The 18,136-nt window shown below is 34.5% G+C and overlaps 1 protein-coding gene across 1 annotated transcript in view; it reads right to left on the bottom strand.

Moving 5' to 3' along the window:
• LOC119794887 (receptor tyrosine-protein kinase erbB-4-like) overlaps positions 1-18,136 on the bottom strand; it is a 385,459-nt gene that overhangs the window by 102,201 nt on the left and 265,122 nt on the right. Inside the window, exons 6-11 of the mRNA XM_038302633.1 lie at positions 14,970-15,035; positions 9,926-10,044; positions 7,940-8,081; positions 4,216-4,329; positions 3,595-3,721; positions 291-364 (exon numbers count right to left, since the gene is read on the bottom strand). Of these exons, the coding sequence (XP_038158561.1) occupies positions 291-364; positions 3,595-3,721; positions 4,216-4,329; positions 7,940-8,081; positions 9,926-10,044; positions 14,970-15,035 (642 nt within the window). The remainder of the gene's footprint in view (positions 1-290; positions 365-3,594; positions 3,722-4,215; positions 4,330-7,939; positions 8,082-9,925; positions 10,045-14,969; positions 15,036-18,136) is intronic.

The raw sequence follows: 18,136 nt of genomic DNA, 5'->3' as shown, positions 1-18,136 counted from the left end.
GACTGAGGGACTCAAGGCTACAGAGCCCCCAAGGGAGAGGCAGGGGAGAGACAGAAGAGATTGAAAGTCTCATATAATATTCATCTTATGCTGCATTGTCTGTCCTTGGGGTGGACTGTCTCAAGAGAAGGGAGTTGGTTGACTTGCGCAAACACACACACAAGAACAACACACAAACACCAGCTAAACTGCAAACATTTTAAAACATGACAGGAATATAAAGGCAAAAATCATAAAGTGTAACGAAGCGGTTACATTAACGGTAAGGAAGAGATGGCTTATGTACAAACCTGTGATTTCCCGAACAGTGCGAAACACATTAAGTTTTTCTGGATCTAATGGTCCAATGTTGTGATAAGCATCCCTGTAAAAGACAACCCAATATTAGGGTGTTAAAAATGACAGAATACAACATATATGTTTTAGAAATCACAAACGAGGCAAATCTATCTCAGATGCGTCTCCATGATTAGTTATTTATTATAAATGGCGCTGTCTTGCCCCTGTGACTTAAGACATACAAGGCAAGTTCCACCTCTAGACCACTAACCAGTTCTGAATTGTAATGCATTTTATTTTCATTTAAATATTGTGTACATGAAATACTTAGAGAATACTCTTGTGTAATTGCTCTGGAACACTAATGGCAAATCAATCTATTACATGACAGTGATTCAATGCATTCAAACATCTTTAAATAGTGAAAATGACTTGCTGAAGGTCAAACTGAGCATCAGAATGGAAAAAGAATGATAACAGCAAGGCTGGCCTGATCCATTTAGCTATTTGCCCAAAACCGTATGTTAGGTTTACAAGAAAAATCTAAAAAAACATACAGAAAGTAGTTATTGATTTCAAAGATGAAAGAACAATAAGCAGAACAGTTTCAGATGAGAAAAAGACAGCAGCAACTACAAAATATAGAGTATGTAGAATCTTAAATCACATGGGCTACAGCAGCAGAGCACAAAGATGGTGCATCTCCTGTCTGCACAACCCCACCAAAATAAGACAATCACAAGTTAGGTCAATCTTTCCTTTTTCAATAATTCTTCAGTTTAGCTGCACGATTAGTAGGACATTTTATATGACCAATGTGAAATCACTGATCCTCTTTGGCATTAATAACTGCTGGTAGAGGTTCAAAGGTTAGGTGCATACTTTGGGTCCTTTATCCGAGTGAGCATATTTAATTGCCACAGACCTCTAAGTATTGTTAATTCACTTTATGAGATCGGTGCATCTTTCTTTTCAAACATAATGCATCATGTCACAGACCTTATAAAAAATGGTCTTTTAAAATTGTGATTAGGAAACTAAGATTCCCAGCAAATGGATCATGCTATAATTTTGAAAATAAATTTACAACCCTTTGTTGACCCTTAGTTAGAAAGATGTAAGACCGTTCTGAAAGAAAGGGTGATGTGCCTGATACTAACAAGGCATACTTAATAAAGTAGCCAATAAGAGTTATTGAGTTTAAAATTATTCATACCCCTTTTTTGTATTTAGATTCCAAGTTATTTTTGTTATAATAAAACGTTTCTTCCTAAATGAAATAATGTGAACATTTTACCAAATATGAGAAATTACAACAGAAGTATCTTTTTTTAAATCTATTATTTAACTTTTATTATATACACACAAATATTATGTCAGAAATTAGTTACAATGCCTTAAACAATCAACTGAAATCCTTTATATGGATTACAGCAATCAAACACTATATAATATCAACTAGTTTCTTACATCTTTTATATGAATTACAATGGAATCTGTATCTTAGAGGTTGAAAGGCCAATTATCATAACCCTCATCCTGATCTCCATCCAGAGATATTTTAAAGGATTGCTGAGCCACCCTAAAATGTAAATTAACTTAACTGCATAAGCTCTATGCAGTTCATGTATAGTAATATAAAGTAATATGCAAATGAATATGAAGAGATCTTGGCCCATTGTAGTTCCCTACCATTGAATTAATGATGAGTGCACAAGTCATGGGTAGAACCAATGTATCCAAGAAAATGTATTTCATTCAACAAAAAACTTTACCATTTGGTCATATGGGGCTGATTTACTGTCCATGTAAGGTAAAAGAAAAAAAAGACACAAAACAAGCTAAAACAGGGAAAACATTATCTAATAAAAAAATACGGTTGATTCAATATTACATAAAACTTTTCTGCAAAGACTTGATTGCTGAATTTAGAAATCGAGGTTTGAAACATTCAGAGAAAAATAAGTTAAAGGAAAGTTAAACAGCATAATTCTTTCTTTGTATTTGTAATGATGTTGATGCTAATCTGACTGAAGAACCAGCTTTGTTGGCAATATTAATAGAGTAAGAATAGTAATAATTGTTTATTTAGCTTTACATCTTTATATTATTGTTTACTTGCTGTGGGCTGCTATTAAAGCAGATTCATCAGTCTATGCCAGAGTTCACAGATTATCGGACCGTGGTCCGGATCCGGACCCACCTGCTGGCTTATCTGGACACAACCTGATTTAAAACATTTATAAATTACTGCATGCTGTCCGATGGCAGGGTCTAATTTCACTTTTACTTCTCCGGTTTGTACAGAGCATCCGGCACCAGGCTACAGGTGATACAAATTAGCCAATGAGCTGTGCCAGTCAGGGTCGCTACTGTTAGCTACTTGTAGACATAGTAGGCAAACCTGTGGCAAGCCGGGCGATGAGAAAGAAGGAGAAGACGATGAGAAAAAGTGAAAGAAAGTGTGGACTGCTGGAAGAACTGTAGTGAACTGGTGAAAGAAAAGTGAAATGGTGTGCTCAGAGATGACCCTGCATATTTTAAGCATGTTTGGCTCAACCTACTGCTGTGAAGCATGATTCTCCACAATGAACATAATCAAAAATAAATATGGATCCAGGCTCAAAATGAGCACCTTGATATGTGCTTTAGAATGGCTTTGTCACCAATCAAACCCAGGTTTAAATCCTTGCAGGGCAGCCTAAAGCCTACATCTGTTATAAAGCCACAAAAAAATAAAAAAAATAAAAAATAAATGGTCAGTTCAGGTGTTTTATAAAATATGTGAATCAGGAAATTGTCTACCGAAAGACTGTTGTTCTCTACTTAAAAAACACTTTAGATTTTAAAATGGAATATGTTGTACTTTTTATTTTTTTTTTATTTAAAAAGTCAATGTATAACATGGATGCATAAACACCTCATTTTATTTCAATGTTAAAATTTGTTTAAAGGTTATAATTAAAAATGTCTCCAGACATTTATTGGCTGTTGATGATCTTTATTCGGACCCTGCTGATTGTTAATTGGATACCCCTGATCTATGTGGTTAATTGTACAAACCCTTCAATATAAAGGTGCTTTGTGTTTAGATTTAGTTTGTTTAGAGATTTACAGTTAGATGCTAGTCCACAAACAACAAATGTATTATCGTTTCTATATAATTTGGACCGTGTTTCTAATGGGGATGTGGGTTCACTGAAGTTGGATCATTTCCCCTATTTTCTTCAACTATCATCATTTTAAAGATGAAATTCAGGACCAGATGGGGACTTTACAGTCATAAATATTGTTTTAATGGTCTACTGGCCTTACCCTTTAATTCCAGTAATAAGGAACACCAGGTTGCCATTGATTTTGGTGCAGTTGACAAACTTGTCAATGTTGCTTGAGTCCACTGTCTGAGCTGTCTGTAGGCTGGCAGTACCTATTCCATCGCATGCTGCACAGCAGAAAGAAAGCAAAAGGTATCAGATTAAATATTGATCATTCAAACATAAAACAATAATATAATAATATATAAAGATTTATAATGAAATGAGTTTGTCATGTTTTATTTTCCTATCATGACACTCAGAAACATGTCAATGGATGATTGAATTATTCATAGAGATTATTATTAAAAGTGCAGCTAATCTCAAAATCAACTTATTTTGCATTTAAGCTGATTAACCTAGACATATGGGATGCTATGTAATATTACAGATTTATTTTGGTCTGCAATAATCATGTCAAAACTGTCTTAGTGCTGCCCTAATTGGCTAGTTGGTGGCTATCGAAGTTGAACTTTTAAAATGTTTCAAATGGTACATGATGCCCCATCACTAGTACAGTCATTTATCCTCACATTTTCAGGGACACAACGCCATCTAAGTAAAGAATGAGAAATTGTTAATACTTAACTTTATATACATTGGTTACAATTTTTTATTTTACCTTTTGGGCAGATATCAGTGCAAGGGATGCACATCTTAATACGGTTCTCCTCCACCTCCATCTTGTTACTAGGGCATGCTCTCACACAAGAGCTGTGGTCCACCACAAAGTTATCTGGGGGGACGAAGTCATGTTAAATGTCAGATACAGATGACTGCTGTTTGTCACTAGGACACATGGTGAAATAAGTAGTGGAAAAGTCTCGGTAAAAAATATACAGTAGAAGGAGAAAAAACACAGCAAAAGACACTTTGGTTTACTTTTTGTCTCATGCACTTTTATGAGGGTGAAAAAAGATATCACATAATAAAGTATTTGACCAAAGAAATTGAAAATATGTATGTGCTCATTGGAAATATAAAAAAAAACAAAAAACTGATAGAGCTTTTAGCCACTAAAACCAAAAGACAATCAAACAAATAGTGAACATATTCCCAAACTTTCTGTAGTTTTTCTTAAAAGCAAACATTTGAATACTAAATGTAAGTAAATATTACAGTTACTTTTAAATCCACATTAAGCAGATATGAGCTTCTTTCATCTGAAGTAGGTTGTGAGTGGCAGTTTGAGTACTGATATTTAAAATAATATGTCTAATACTATTATTAAAAAAGGACATATGAATAAAAACACTAAAGCAACTGCTCCTTATACTGATGAATGTAATGACAATAATTGTATCATTGTTTTATACAAATAAGGTTGAAGTTTCTATTCCTGCAAAGAAATGAACTTTTTGAATTCATATTGTACATCTGCCAAAAGATTACGCTGCTTGCATTTGCACATTTCCACACCTGCTGGTTGGCCTTTTCACTCATGCTGTGAGCACTGTTACTTGCTCACAATTACAGGTGCTGGTCATAAAATTAGAATATCATGAAAAAGTAGATTGATTTCAGTAATTCCATTTAAAAAGTGAAACTTGTATATTATATTCATACATTACATACAAACTCATATATTTCAGATGTTTATTTTGTTTAATTTTGATGATTACAAATGACAACAAATGAAAATCTCAAATTCATCATATCAGAAAATTAGAATATTGTGAAAAGGTTCAAAATTGATGGCCCCTGGTGCCACACTCTAATCAGCTAATTAACTCAAACCACCTGCAAAAGCCTTTAAATGGTCTTTCAGTCTAGTTCTATAGGCTACACAATCATGGGGAAGACTGCTGACTTGACAGTTGTCCAAAAGACGACCATCGACACCTTGCACAAGGAGGGCAAGACACAAAAGGTCATCGCTAAAGAGGCTGGCTGTTCACAGAGCTCAGTGTCCAAGCACATTAATAGAGAGGCGAAGGGAAGGAAAAGATGTGGTCGAAAAAAGTGTACAAGCAAGAGAGATAACCGCACCCTGGAGAGGATTGTGAAACAAAACCCATTCAAAAATGTGGGGGAGATTCACAAAGAGTGGACTGCAGCTGGAGTGAGTGCTTCAAGAACCACCACACACAGACGTATGAAAGACATGGGTTTCTGCTGTCGCATTCCTTGTGTCAAGCCACTCTTGAACCACAGACAGCGTCAGAAGCGTCTTGCCTGGGCTAAAGAGAAACAGGACTGGACTGCTGGTGAGTGGTCCAAAGTCATGTTCTCTGATGAAAGTAAATTTTGCATTTCCTTTGGAAATCAAGGTCCCAGAGTCTGGAGGAAAAGAAGAGAGGCACTTCATCCACGTTGCTTGAAGTCCAGTGTAAAGTTTCCACAGTCAGTGATGGTTTGGGGTGCCATGTCATCTGCTGGTGTTGGTCCATTGTGTTTTCTGAGGTCCAGGGTCAACGCAGCCACATACCAGGAAGTTTTAGAGCACTTCATGCTTCCTGCAGCTGACCAACTTTTTGGAGATGCAGATTTCATTTTCCAACAGGACTTGGCACCTGCACACAGTGCCAAAGCTACCAGTACCTGGTTGAAGGACCATGGTATCCCTGTTCTTAATTGGCCAGCAAACTCTCCTGACCTTAACCCCATAGAAAATCTATGGGGTATTGTGAAGAAGAAGATGCAATACACCAGACCCAACAATTCAGAAGAGCTAAAAGCCACTATTAGAGCAACCTGGGCTATCATAACACCTGAGCAGTGCCACAGACTGATCGACTCCATGCCACGCCGCATTGCTGCAGTAATACAGGCCAAAGGAGGCCCAACTAAATACTGAGTGCTGTACATACTCATACTTTTCATGTTCATGCTTTTCAGTTGGCCAACATTTCTATAAATCCTTTGTTTTTATTGGTCTTCAGTAATATTCTAATTTTCTGATATGATGAATTTGAGATTTTCATTTGTTGTCATTTGTAATCATCAAAATTAAACAAAATAAACATCTGAAATATATGAGTTTGTATGTAATGTATGAATATAATATACAAGTTTCACTTTTTAAATGGAATTACTGAAATCAATCTACTTTTTCATGATATTCTAATTTTATGACCAGCACCTGTAGTTGTGGGCTTGGTAACGGACAAAAGGCAAGGAAAGCCGTGTTCATCCACCAACGTAGGGACATAAAAACAAAAAACAGGGTGAAATTGGCAAGAGGTGATGTAAAGAAACACTACCAAAAAAAAAAAAAGACCTTTCCTGATTTTAAACCACCTCTAAATAATAACTTGAGAAAAAAACAGAACGTTGTTAAAGACTGAAACTATTGTTATTATTAAAAAAACATTGAGTTGCTGCAGTGCTGTTTAAATAGCTGTTTAATTCACATATAGTGTTAATAATGTGTCGCATCAATTTTTAGTCAACTTCTATTCTGTCAGAAAAATCCAAAGGCCGAAATATTTCTCCAATCTTTGAAAGATAGTGCACATTTGGGTAGACTGGATATACGCCCCTATAAACAAGTAGGTTTTGGTTTCATTTGACCAGATTACATTCTTAGAGGTGGTTTGTGATCTCCTTTATTGCTTGGGTAAACTTCAAATTTGATGGGTTTATCCATGCAATAACTTCATAGAGGCCAGATTTTTGAAGGTTACAACTAAAGCTTGTCTTGTCAATAGAAAAAAAATATCTTCTTTAGGTTTGGCCTTTTACTTGCTTCTCTTCTTAAAGAGTTCTCTTAACAGTTACTGCACCATGTCAAGGCGAAAAGCTGTTTTGATAGATTTTCAGGCCATTTCTTAACTAAAGGTTTGCAGTTCTGCCATTACATCTCTATCAAGTAAGTGTGTTTCTATGTCTTGTTGATGATCCTCGTTCACTAATGTTCACTAAAAAATCTTGCACCCTTTAAAAAGGAGCTGTGAAGGTACTAGCAAGTGGAATTGATTTGATAAAGGTGACTACAAAAGACTGCTGGTGGCAGTTGCATTTATTTAGGAGTATGAAAGTAAGGTGGGATACAAGTACAGCTCACTTCTTTTTTTTTTTTTTTTCCACAAAAAGCTATTTATTTCTTCACACAACTACACACTACTAGGTTTCTCACATCTAAAATATAAATTTGATATTGATGTAATGGGACAAAATGTGTAAAAATATCAGTAGTATTAATTGCCCCGCAGGCTCTTACCTTAGTTTTTTTTTTTTTTTTTAGATTTAAAAATCTTAAATCAAGAAATCTTGTCAGGTAAATTTATCTTGCTGCTTAGACAAACATTTTCGCTTGGTTTTTCCAGGGATTTTTTTCTGTCTTGATTTCAGACGTACCTTTTTTTGTAGTGTATGTATTTGTGTGTCACATTTGGGAAACTTACGCGGACACTTCTTGACACAGAATGCTCCATAGGTGTACTTTGCCCTTGGGTTGTGTTCAAGTTGGAATGTGGTAGGATTGTAGACAAATGGTTGTGGGCACTGTGTAACACACGCCCCACTGTCATTAAAGTTTGTGCAGGCCTGTAAACACAAAATAGGGTTTTATCTACTTCATTTAAATATACATAATTCACATTTCATTATAAGATGACACGCATCCTCATATGTTTTTGATCCGATGATCAAAGAATATGGCAGAAACTGAATAGAATGAAATTTTGAATTTGGTACCAGGATTGTCACAGCATCTAGGTAGGTGTGTATTGATTAGGGGTGGGTATTGGCAAAGAAGTCACGATTCGATTCGAATCACGATTCACATGCCACGATGCGATTCTATCACGATGCATCACGATACTTGAAATATTGCGATGCATTGGGATATTTTCACTGAACACTGTAAGAAAAAGATACAGCCCTTACCAGTGGCTGACTGGCTGAGTGTGATCTGGATAGTGTCTTCAATTGATACATAACTGAAAGCAACTGAATTCATACATAGCTGTATTTATTGAAATTACTTTTGGAGGTGTTGCCATGAAAACAAATACTGGACAGAAATATTACTATTACTGGCATGGACACACCAACAAAAAGATCTTAGGATTCATCAAACTTAAAAAAACAAAATGAGGATAATCAGTCCGGACATGCTTATGACACAAAGCAGCAGGCGTCAACACTTCCGCAGCGACATCTGCTGGACTGGAAGTTGTATTCCACTTGGTTTGATTGATGTGCGCCAACCATTAATGTATTTTATTTGTTCATTTTTTTTTTTTTTTTTATAATCGATTCTTGCCTTCAAGAATCGATTCAGTAGATCACAAAAATTAGAATCACGATGTATCGATTTGACGATTATTTTGCACACCCTTAGTATTGATACGCTTAAACTTAGTTTTATTGTATTGACAACACAGCATCTGAAAACCGATTTTCCCCTTGAGTGTGTAAAAGAGTTCGATAATGTTGGAGATAGAAATGGCTTTCCTTTAAAATGGATCAAATACTCAGACATGATAATAATTTAGCTAATATATAAATACAAATCTGAGCACAGTTTTTGCATCAACTTTCATATAATAATATTTTCTGTTTTGGTATTTCATGGAACAATGAACTAATTTCAGGTGATACTTCTGATAGGAGGGTTTATATAGAGTGAAATATGAACAACAGTAATTTCAAGGTGCTAAATAACAACAAAAGATCATATCTAAAGGAAAAAAAAAATCAGGCCCTTATATTAAAATTTTACATTTATATTTCAAAGCATTACTTTGCATACTTACGGTAACTAGAAATGCAAGATCTACTAGATTTACTATATATATATTTTATCTAAATATAAACACTTCTTCATAATTGAAAGTTAATATAATTTTCTACTGCTTTGTGTTTGGGAGTGTATTGTTTTTTTTTTTTTTTTATTCAGTCATAGGAATGGAGGCACTGAAAGCTTTGTTTCTTAACATCAAACATTAATATACAGTGTTTTTAATAAAGCTTAAATAAAGGGGCCTATTTGTAGGAAAAAAAACAAAAAGGAAAAAAAGAGTATGTTCAAACAAGTTTTGATTTATGTACCTCGATTAATTGCTTAAGCAAAATAAAAATATTTAAAAGGAAAACTATGCTTTCAAATGTAATCAAGCCCATAAGCAAAACCAGAATGGATAGTTTACTATTGTGAACTCTATATTTAACTGTAAAGAAAAAATGAAAAATGTTTCCCGATATATTTACTATACAAGCGACATTCATAGCGACGGATAAATGTTTTAGAAGTATATTGTTGACGTCGACCCTGAGCATAGACATATTTATAAGTTAGACAAACAAAATAGCAGACAAAGCACTGTGTGATTTAATTAGAACAATATGAAGCCATTGTTTATGATCATCGTAGACGGTCCACTTACAAAACAGTCCGTGTCCTTTGGGCCAAAGCACCCACCCGCACACTCACGATGGCAGCAGTCACTTACATAGGGACCAAAGCAGCGACCATCACACTGTTCAGCACACACCGTCTTGGTTACTGTGAAGGTGAAAATATACAAATAAGACATAAAGAACATATTCCATAAGACCTAGACCACAGTCATTTGTTTGCACCAATCTTTCTGCACAACCATGTGATCTTTATATTCTTAATTATTTAATAAATATTGCATAGTTTCAACAAAAGGAACATATATGCTTACACATGTTACCATGAAAAACTCTGAAGTATAATAAATTATGAATTGCATCCAAAAGATGTCTATAATAATAATTGGATAATTGGATGTACTGGTCAGGTGTAAAAGTGGTGCAATTTGTTAGACTTGATAGTCATGTAAGCTACAATAAATGAATGATCAATGGACATGAATAGGTAAAAAGCTTAATTTAAAATAAAAACTAAATTGACAACTATTTGTACACACACACCGGAAATAAATAACACAATTGTCTAGTCTTTTCTTTGCTAGCAGCACCTAAACTTTTATGAATTAGTGTTTGCATCTGTTTTGTATATATGATTTTTTTTTCCAGCAAGCTATATTCAGTAATGTGCTACCATATTGTCTTTCTCTGCCTGTAAGAGCACCTAAGGGGTCTCTCGCTGAATGCGACAGAAATGCAGTGATTGCCATTTAAAAAAGTGTATTGCTATCATAATGGAGAGCTGCCTGTCCCTTTCTCACTTGTCTTTATGCTCATATGGGGTACCGTATGGCTGCTTGCCTCTCTTACAAACAGCCATATGGCAATGTACATTGAACGTGCTGCAGACAAAGACAACTGATAAAAGGCACATCTTAAATGTACTTACAAAATGACTATTATGAAACATCAGGAATGAAAAAGGAGTAAAGTAATAAGAGAATAAATGTTTTAGTAAATAAACGATCAAACTGCTCAATTATCTTCAAAGGTTATGCTTTTATATTTAAATTAAACTTTATAATAATTGTAATTTTGTTCTGTAATTAATTAATTGCTTCTATTTGCATGTAAAATTGCATGCATGAAGTTGCATTTTGAAGTTAACATACTTGTTAAATGCTGTGTGGATTTTTAATCATACAATTACTTGTTTTCTATTAACTCTGACCGAACACAAACTTATTTGGGAATATTCCTCCTAAGTGATTTATAGCTTTTATTATACGTTATGAATACATATCTAAATTTATTTTTCAGTAATATAATAGCAAAACTTAAATTTAGTAGTTAGTAGTGATGTTGTCAATCTAAAAATATATAAGCCTTGATTTAGCAAGTAAAACTCTCCACTTTTGTTAATGTAGTCTCATGATGTTTTGTTGGATGCTCCATTTCTCCTCCGCAGTTACTTTGAAGAGATATTATCAGAGTGATGGATATCTTAACGGAAAAGTCACCAAAACGAAAAATGTGACCACGAGCACACACTTCAACCCACGCCGAACATATCATCAGCGCCATTCCATTAACGGTGCCTGGCCTAAAATGAAATGGCCTGCTTTATTTAAAGACACTCAGTCAAACAAATGACCTTGCCAGAAAGAGGGAAGAGGGAGAGAGAGCAAGACTAAAAAAAAAAATGCAATGTTGTTTATCAATTTGGCTTTAAAACTTCCATTTTGAAAAAAAGAAAAAGAAATAGTGCATGGTGACAACAAACACCAAAAGAATTCATCTCATGAAATATGCCTGGGAGCTTCCATTTGAACAGACTGTGGACAGCAGCATCAGTCACAGGAGCCAGTGCCTTTCAGTTGCTATTTACATGGGTAAAATTTTCCTTTTCCAGTTGTGGACTAAGAAAAAAAAAAGTTATAAAGGCTGTTAGTTTTCCACATTTGGTCATTCCGCTGTACTCTTATTATTAATCATTCCATAATTTTTTTATTTGAATTAAAGATTTTTTTTTCTCATTTAAGAATATAAAATAAAGATCAATTGTTACTGGTAACACCTGAACACTTTTGAAAAATAGGACTGAGAGGTTTCAATTACAGTACCTCTTATTTGCAATCAGCCGGATTTGGAGTCAGTTACAAATAAAAACGTTGAAAATGAATGAAAACTGTTTATTTTAAAGTGTAAAAACGACTATCCTAATAAAAGCATTTTAAAAATAACCGAGCACTTAGTGGATACATGTGGCTGGTTTTAACTCTATTTTAATAGATAATATGTACAGTAGCATTTTGAGCTTTTATGCACGTTTTGAAGGTCATAAGTGCAGATGGCGGTATGTGATCAGTTTGCATGGTCTTTTCCATATCCATGCAAAGGATTTTGCCAGCAATTTGTATTTCAACATATTCCTTTTACAATTACAAAACAAATTTATGTGAATGGGCCCTGCGATGGACTGGCGACCTGTTCAGGGTGTACTTTTCCTGTCGCCCCTAGACAGCTGGAGATAGGCACAAGCACCTCTTGCGACCCCGCTTAGGCATGACAGAAAATGGATGGATGGATGGATGGATGGATGGATGGATGGATGGATGGATGGATGGATGGATGGATGGATGGACATACGTATGTGAATGGCTGTTTACTAAAATTTTCCTGAGACATGTTTCTTTGTATTGTTTTCTCCATTCTGGCCATGCTATGAACCTGTCCAGATAATGTGACAATTACAGTACTTGCATCAAGGCAAAATCCAACTAAAAACCAAAGGTATTCAAATACAGTATATCATCAGTTTGTCCTTTTAGTTACATGGCAGCCAGAGTGCAGCAGTGAGAGCCACAGAGTCTGATAGCATTTCTCCTCGCCTTCCTTTTTCATTTGTATTTTTATCCATATTAAGACTTTACATTGACTAACATTTATTTTAGTTTCTGCATTCATGCCTAACCCTGACATTTACCCTAACCAATACAAATATATTCCTAACCCTAACCTTAACCTAAAGTTAATTCAAACCATTCCTCTAAACTGACTCCCTAAGGTTAAAAATGAGGGTCTGCCACAAATTCTATATACTTATTTGAATGTATATATCTTACAAAGAATGTTCAATTAATAGTGATATGATAAAAGTATGTTTTCTAATTAAACATTTACTTAATAACTGCAACACATTTAATTGAACATTCTAGTTAAAAGAATTTCGTTGAAAGGCAAGGAAAGAGAACAAATGATAGCATGCACAGAATGTAAAGCTGGAGATAGGAGGTAAACTGTGATAACAGGTAACCACCCGCAGAAAGACAGGGCCAAGCCTTATCTGAACTTAGTCAGTGACTTTCTGTCAACCTTACATGGTGAAACAGTTCATTCCTTATTATCTTAATGAGATCAGAGCCACAGAACAAACTCATGCCAGGACAGAAAAGCATAAATGAAGATGTCAGCGCAGTGAGTGATTAAAAGAAGGGAACTTTTTTCAAGAAACATCTTTGAATTCAACTGCAATGGCTTCTTAAAGAGGAAGAGAGAGTAACTTATACAAAATTTAGAAATGCAGAACCTGGACTTTTTTTTACATGGATTTGTAAAATAGTTTCTTGATAATTAAATATTGTGATCAGTATAATTGGCTAATTGGCAGATCAGAGCAGATACGATAAATTTGGCTTATTTACAGAAATAGTTTTTTGGGGTGTAACACATGAAGTAACCCATGGCCTTCATGTTTGTTTATCTTTACAACAAAATCTTTTGCAAAACCTCATTCATACCTTGTTTCACAGAATAAACCAGAGCAGTTTTGTTTGCTGTTTTTGCCTCTCTGTGTATTTACTGTGAGAGGATGTTTGAGAAGAGAAAATCAGCGAGTGCAGCTGTAAACATGGGCTTAACTATGACTATGTGGTAAAGTGAAATTATGTATTTGGTTTGAACTTCAATAACTGTTAACCCATTGTAACAAATGCCAACTGACCCTATAGTTATATATCTTTTATAACAGTACATATTGGTGATTGATCAGTGCATCTTTTGGTAATTTACATGTTTGTTTTTTTTTTGATACATGTAATTCAAATAAAAAAAAAAAAAGTTTCTATATGCAATAGAAAATAAATATTTTTTAATTTGACCCATGATTTTTTAATTTTCATTTAAATAAGTATTTTGATTCTGATTAGAGCTGAAACATGCCTAAAGGGAGAAAAATACATGTCGAATTATTAATATTTTCAATTATGAGGAGTAAAATCTTTATTGGAATTTATCAAATAATTATTGATAGTGCTGGACAGCTATTTTCCTAATATCTTTGGATGAACTCAAAGTCTCTGACGTTGGAGGGTCACAAGTCTAGACTCTTAGTGAGAAACTGCAAAAACCTTAATATTACTTTAATAAAACCTTTAGGCTAAATATTAGGAGTAAGGGTAAGTAAGAGTAAATCAAATGCTTCTTTTAGTTTTCAACTGGTAGACTTTTTAAAATCAACCTTTGATTATTACTTTCTTAAAAGAAAAAAAATGACATAAACTTTGATGCAAGAGTATGGTACAGTCAAATCTCAACATAGATTCTATCCTTGACAAAAAAATAGTTATTTACCTTTTTAAATAAAAGCATATATATTTTTTTAAGTTTTGAGGCACTGCTGGCCTTTATTTGGTAGCAAATTTACAAGAAATTCAGTACTCAACTTGAATTGAATTATGTTTCCCATCATATTTTCTAGATCTTAAAATACATGATATCTGGCAAAAAAGGAACAAATTATTAAAAACTCAACATATTACTGCAATAATAATAATGTACACAATAACAAAAATAAAAACTATTATAATCATTGTGATTCAGCTATGATTCATCAATGAATTGATTGATTTTCAGCATAAACTGTCCTTAATTTTGCATAACATTAACTAGAAAATTTAATCAAATTAAATTAACAGGGGTGAAATTAAAATTCTGAGGTAAAAAAAAAAACAAACAAACAAAAAAAAACAAATAAAAAAACAGGCCATGAATTTAACTTAATTTATAGTTGTGTTCTACTAGTAATACACTTACAGCTTTGACAATGGTCCTCCTTGGGGCCCCAGCAACGTCCAGTACATGAACGATGGCACTTCTGGCCTGCATAAAAAAAAAAAGATTAGAAAAATCAGATTAAGAAAATACTGATACTGTATATTAGCTAAACTTTTTAATACAATGATTCTACAGTATGTGAACTTTGAATAAAAATAAAACAATCTTTTTGAGTCTAGGTTTAATGAAGACACTTTTCATTTACTAAAGTATTTTTTTTCCCCCCAAGGTCCAATGGTTTGGTTTACAACCACTTTCAGTATTCTGTAAGTAAGTGATCACTACTTTAATCAAAAATTTTTAATAACATGTTGTTTACAAGAAAAAAAGCTTAGAGTGTGATTACATGAACGTGATCACATTTCTGCTGTTTAACAGATCACTTTCTCAGGCTGACGTGTTTCAAGAAAAAAAAATATTAATAACAAAACACATTGCTTAATTCATTCCTGCCATTTTTACCAATGAACTTAATATAACTGTAGCATTAGGTTTTGGTATAAGGAGAAGCCTTAAAACAGCAAAAAAAAGTGAGATGAAAGGAATCCTATTTCTTCAGAGCTGCAATCAGCTTTCTGAGTCTTTAAGGACTTAATTGACTTTCTTGTAATTGACTAACTGTAAGAGGTAAGTCTGAATGACAAAAAGTCCTGCCCTTTGCTCATCAACTTCTCCAGATGAGACCTTCTAGTATTACATTGACTTGCTGCCTACTGTATCACTCTCTATCCTCTAACAAATCTTCAAGCACTTGTTTAATGTGTAGTTATTTTTCATTTATATTTATGTTTTTCATGTATCATTGTGCCTCTTCCCTAGCCTGTTTTCTGTCAATCTTTCAGAGAAAAAATGCAGCCTCTTCTGTCAATGCTTGAGCTTTAGGTTAAATTCTATTCCTGTAAAGAAACATAGACCCCAAATTCATTGCACTGATACAGCAAACATAGAAATAATGTAGAGACTTTGTGACCTCAGAGAATAACAGGAAGATAATGTTCTTAGTTGTGGATTAGAAGTTTGGAGACCCTTGATCTTTTGGATGGGGTGGATGACATACACGTGAGCTGAGGTCAATCTGAGGCTAACAGGGCTGCAGAGAGGAGGGGGCCTGAGTAGAATACCAATGCCCTGAGTAGTTAATATGCATTGGAGGTCTAAAGCAAGTGCTGTGAGAACATATCCAAGGACATGTGCTTACTGTCTTTTTATTTTAATTCAAAATGGTAATAACTTTTTATTTTATGATTTTACAAACTAATTCAAATGTCAAATAGTGGGGGGATTATAAAACTGAAAGGACTGTATTAAGAGGCTTAATGAGTAAAATAAATGAGTCAAAGGGGGTGACTTGATTTATTCTTCCTTCACTGACAACCACAGTAGACATTGCCTGCCCCCCAAACTGTCTGACAGATTTAATATTGTTTTTTTATTATTAATATATTTCATCCCTAGTAAATCTCCTAATAAATAAAAGTCAGTGTCTTTTTTTAACATACTATTCAGCTGACTATAAAAGGGTTATATGAGGCACAACAACAAAATAAAGTCAGGATTTATGTTTTCATTACAAAGCTCATTACAGACACTCATCAGCCAATTACGATTTTGCTTGATTGATCTAATATTTATTTTTCAAGAGCGAGTGGCCTCATCCACTACTTTTGGGAAGCATTTCTATGTTTAATGTAAAATGTTTTTGGCACATGACTCATAGGTTCTATTCATTTTCAGCAGGTTCTGGTTATTTTGTACAATCACCACCATTCAATGGCACAATGGTGATGTCTGGTTTTGTAATCATCATACATTGCTTTATACATTGCCAGTTTTTACTCCTGGTGAAAGCTAACACATGCATACACCAGGATTTATGCATGCATGAGCATAAAATGGTTTATTTTATACATCTTCTGGAAGTAGAAATACTGTAAACAGCAGGTTCACAAATGTAGCTAATGGCTATCCATTGCTAAACCCACCAAAAAATTTAGGTGTGTACATTTACATGTGTCATAAAGCGTAAAGTAAGGAAATAATGTATTTTTGTTCAATTCCATGAGGTGGGATATACCTATGTGTCTCATCACGCAAAGTATTGTGTGTAACTTTATAGCTCTTAAGTAGGTCCCTATGTTAAATGATAGATAGGAAGCACCCTGCTTTCTCTTACTCCTTTTCTTACTGCCAGAACTATTTCAAAGGCACCTCTCACGCAGTTCCACTTTGGTTAAAGTGTCCCCACTGATATACCTGATTTAGTTGGACCCAAGCTCTGCAAAGTCCTGCTAGTCAGCTGATGTTGGACTCAGGTGTGTAGAAACATCTAAACATTCCAGGACCCTCAAAGCCTGGAGTTGGAGTTTAAAGGGAATAACATGGAAATCCATTGGAACAGGGGTACCAGATGACTGTTCTATTAAACTTTATTTTGCTAATTTGTAATTTAAGCTGACTGGCCCACAAAAGGATTTGCATAACTGTTGGAGAAAAAATTATTTTTGGCAAATTTCTATGATTAAAAGTCTGAAAAGCTTGATGTGCATTCATGTTTAAGTTTCCATGAGTCAACAATTTGCAGGACCCCTTGCTCCAATAACAGCTCTTGGTCTTATAGAGTATGTAACTTACTGTTTTGTAGATCAAGAGATTGAACTTTGCAAAATTGAAAGTGAACTTTCATGCAAAATAGCTCAAGTTCCTCCAAACTGGTAGGCAAATGTCTGAAAACATATTTTTCTTTTCAAACACTTAACTGGATTTTGATGGAGGTGTCTGGTGGGAATTAAAAAATCCACAACAGACCCAAATATTTGCAGGGACGGACAAGTTTTCTTACAGGATCACCCTGTATTTATCTCCCTAAATCCTTCTGAAGAACTGCATCTATTTTCAGGCATGGGGGATGGTAAGTGGTTCAGGACGCATAACTCAAAGTCATCTGAGTCCCAGCCTCACAAACTTTTCCATTTGTGATAGACCTTTTTTTTTAATCCCCTTCCCTGTTATTATACTGTGAAACAAAGGTCATCAGTGCCTAACCCTAAAATAGGATGAGCTACATAACGGTAGGATGCTGCCAATTACCTTCTAGTTAAACTGAGCATCCTGACCTCTCTTTTTTTAATGCTCTCCTTGTTCGACCC

The sequence above is a fragment of the Cyprinodon tularosa genome, unplaced genomic scaffold (assembly GCF_016077235.1).
Source record: "Cyprinodon tularosa strain WSP-4 unplaced genomic scaffold, ASM1607723v1 ctg496, whole genome shotgun sequence".
NCBI classification, from domain to species: Eukaryota; Metazoa; Chordata; class Actinopteri; order Cyprinodontiformes; family Cyprinodontidae; genus Cyprinodon; species Cyprinodon tularosa.
This window is presented reverse-complemented; position numbering and strand designations above follow the sequence as displayed.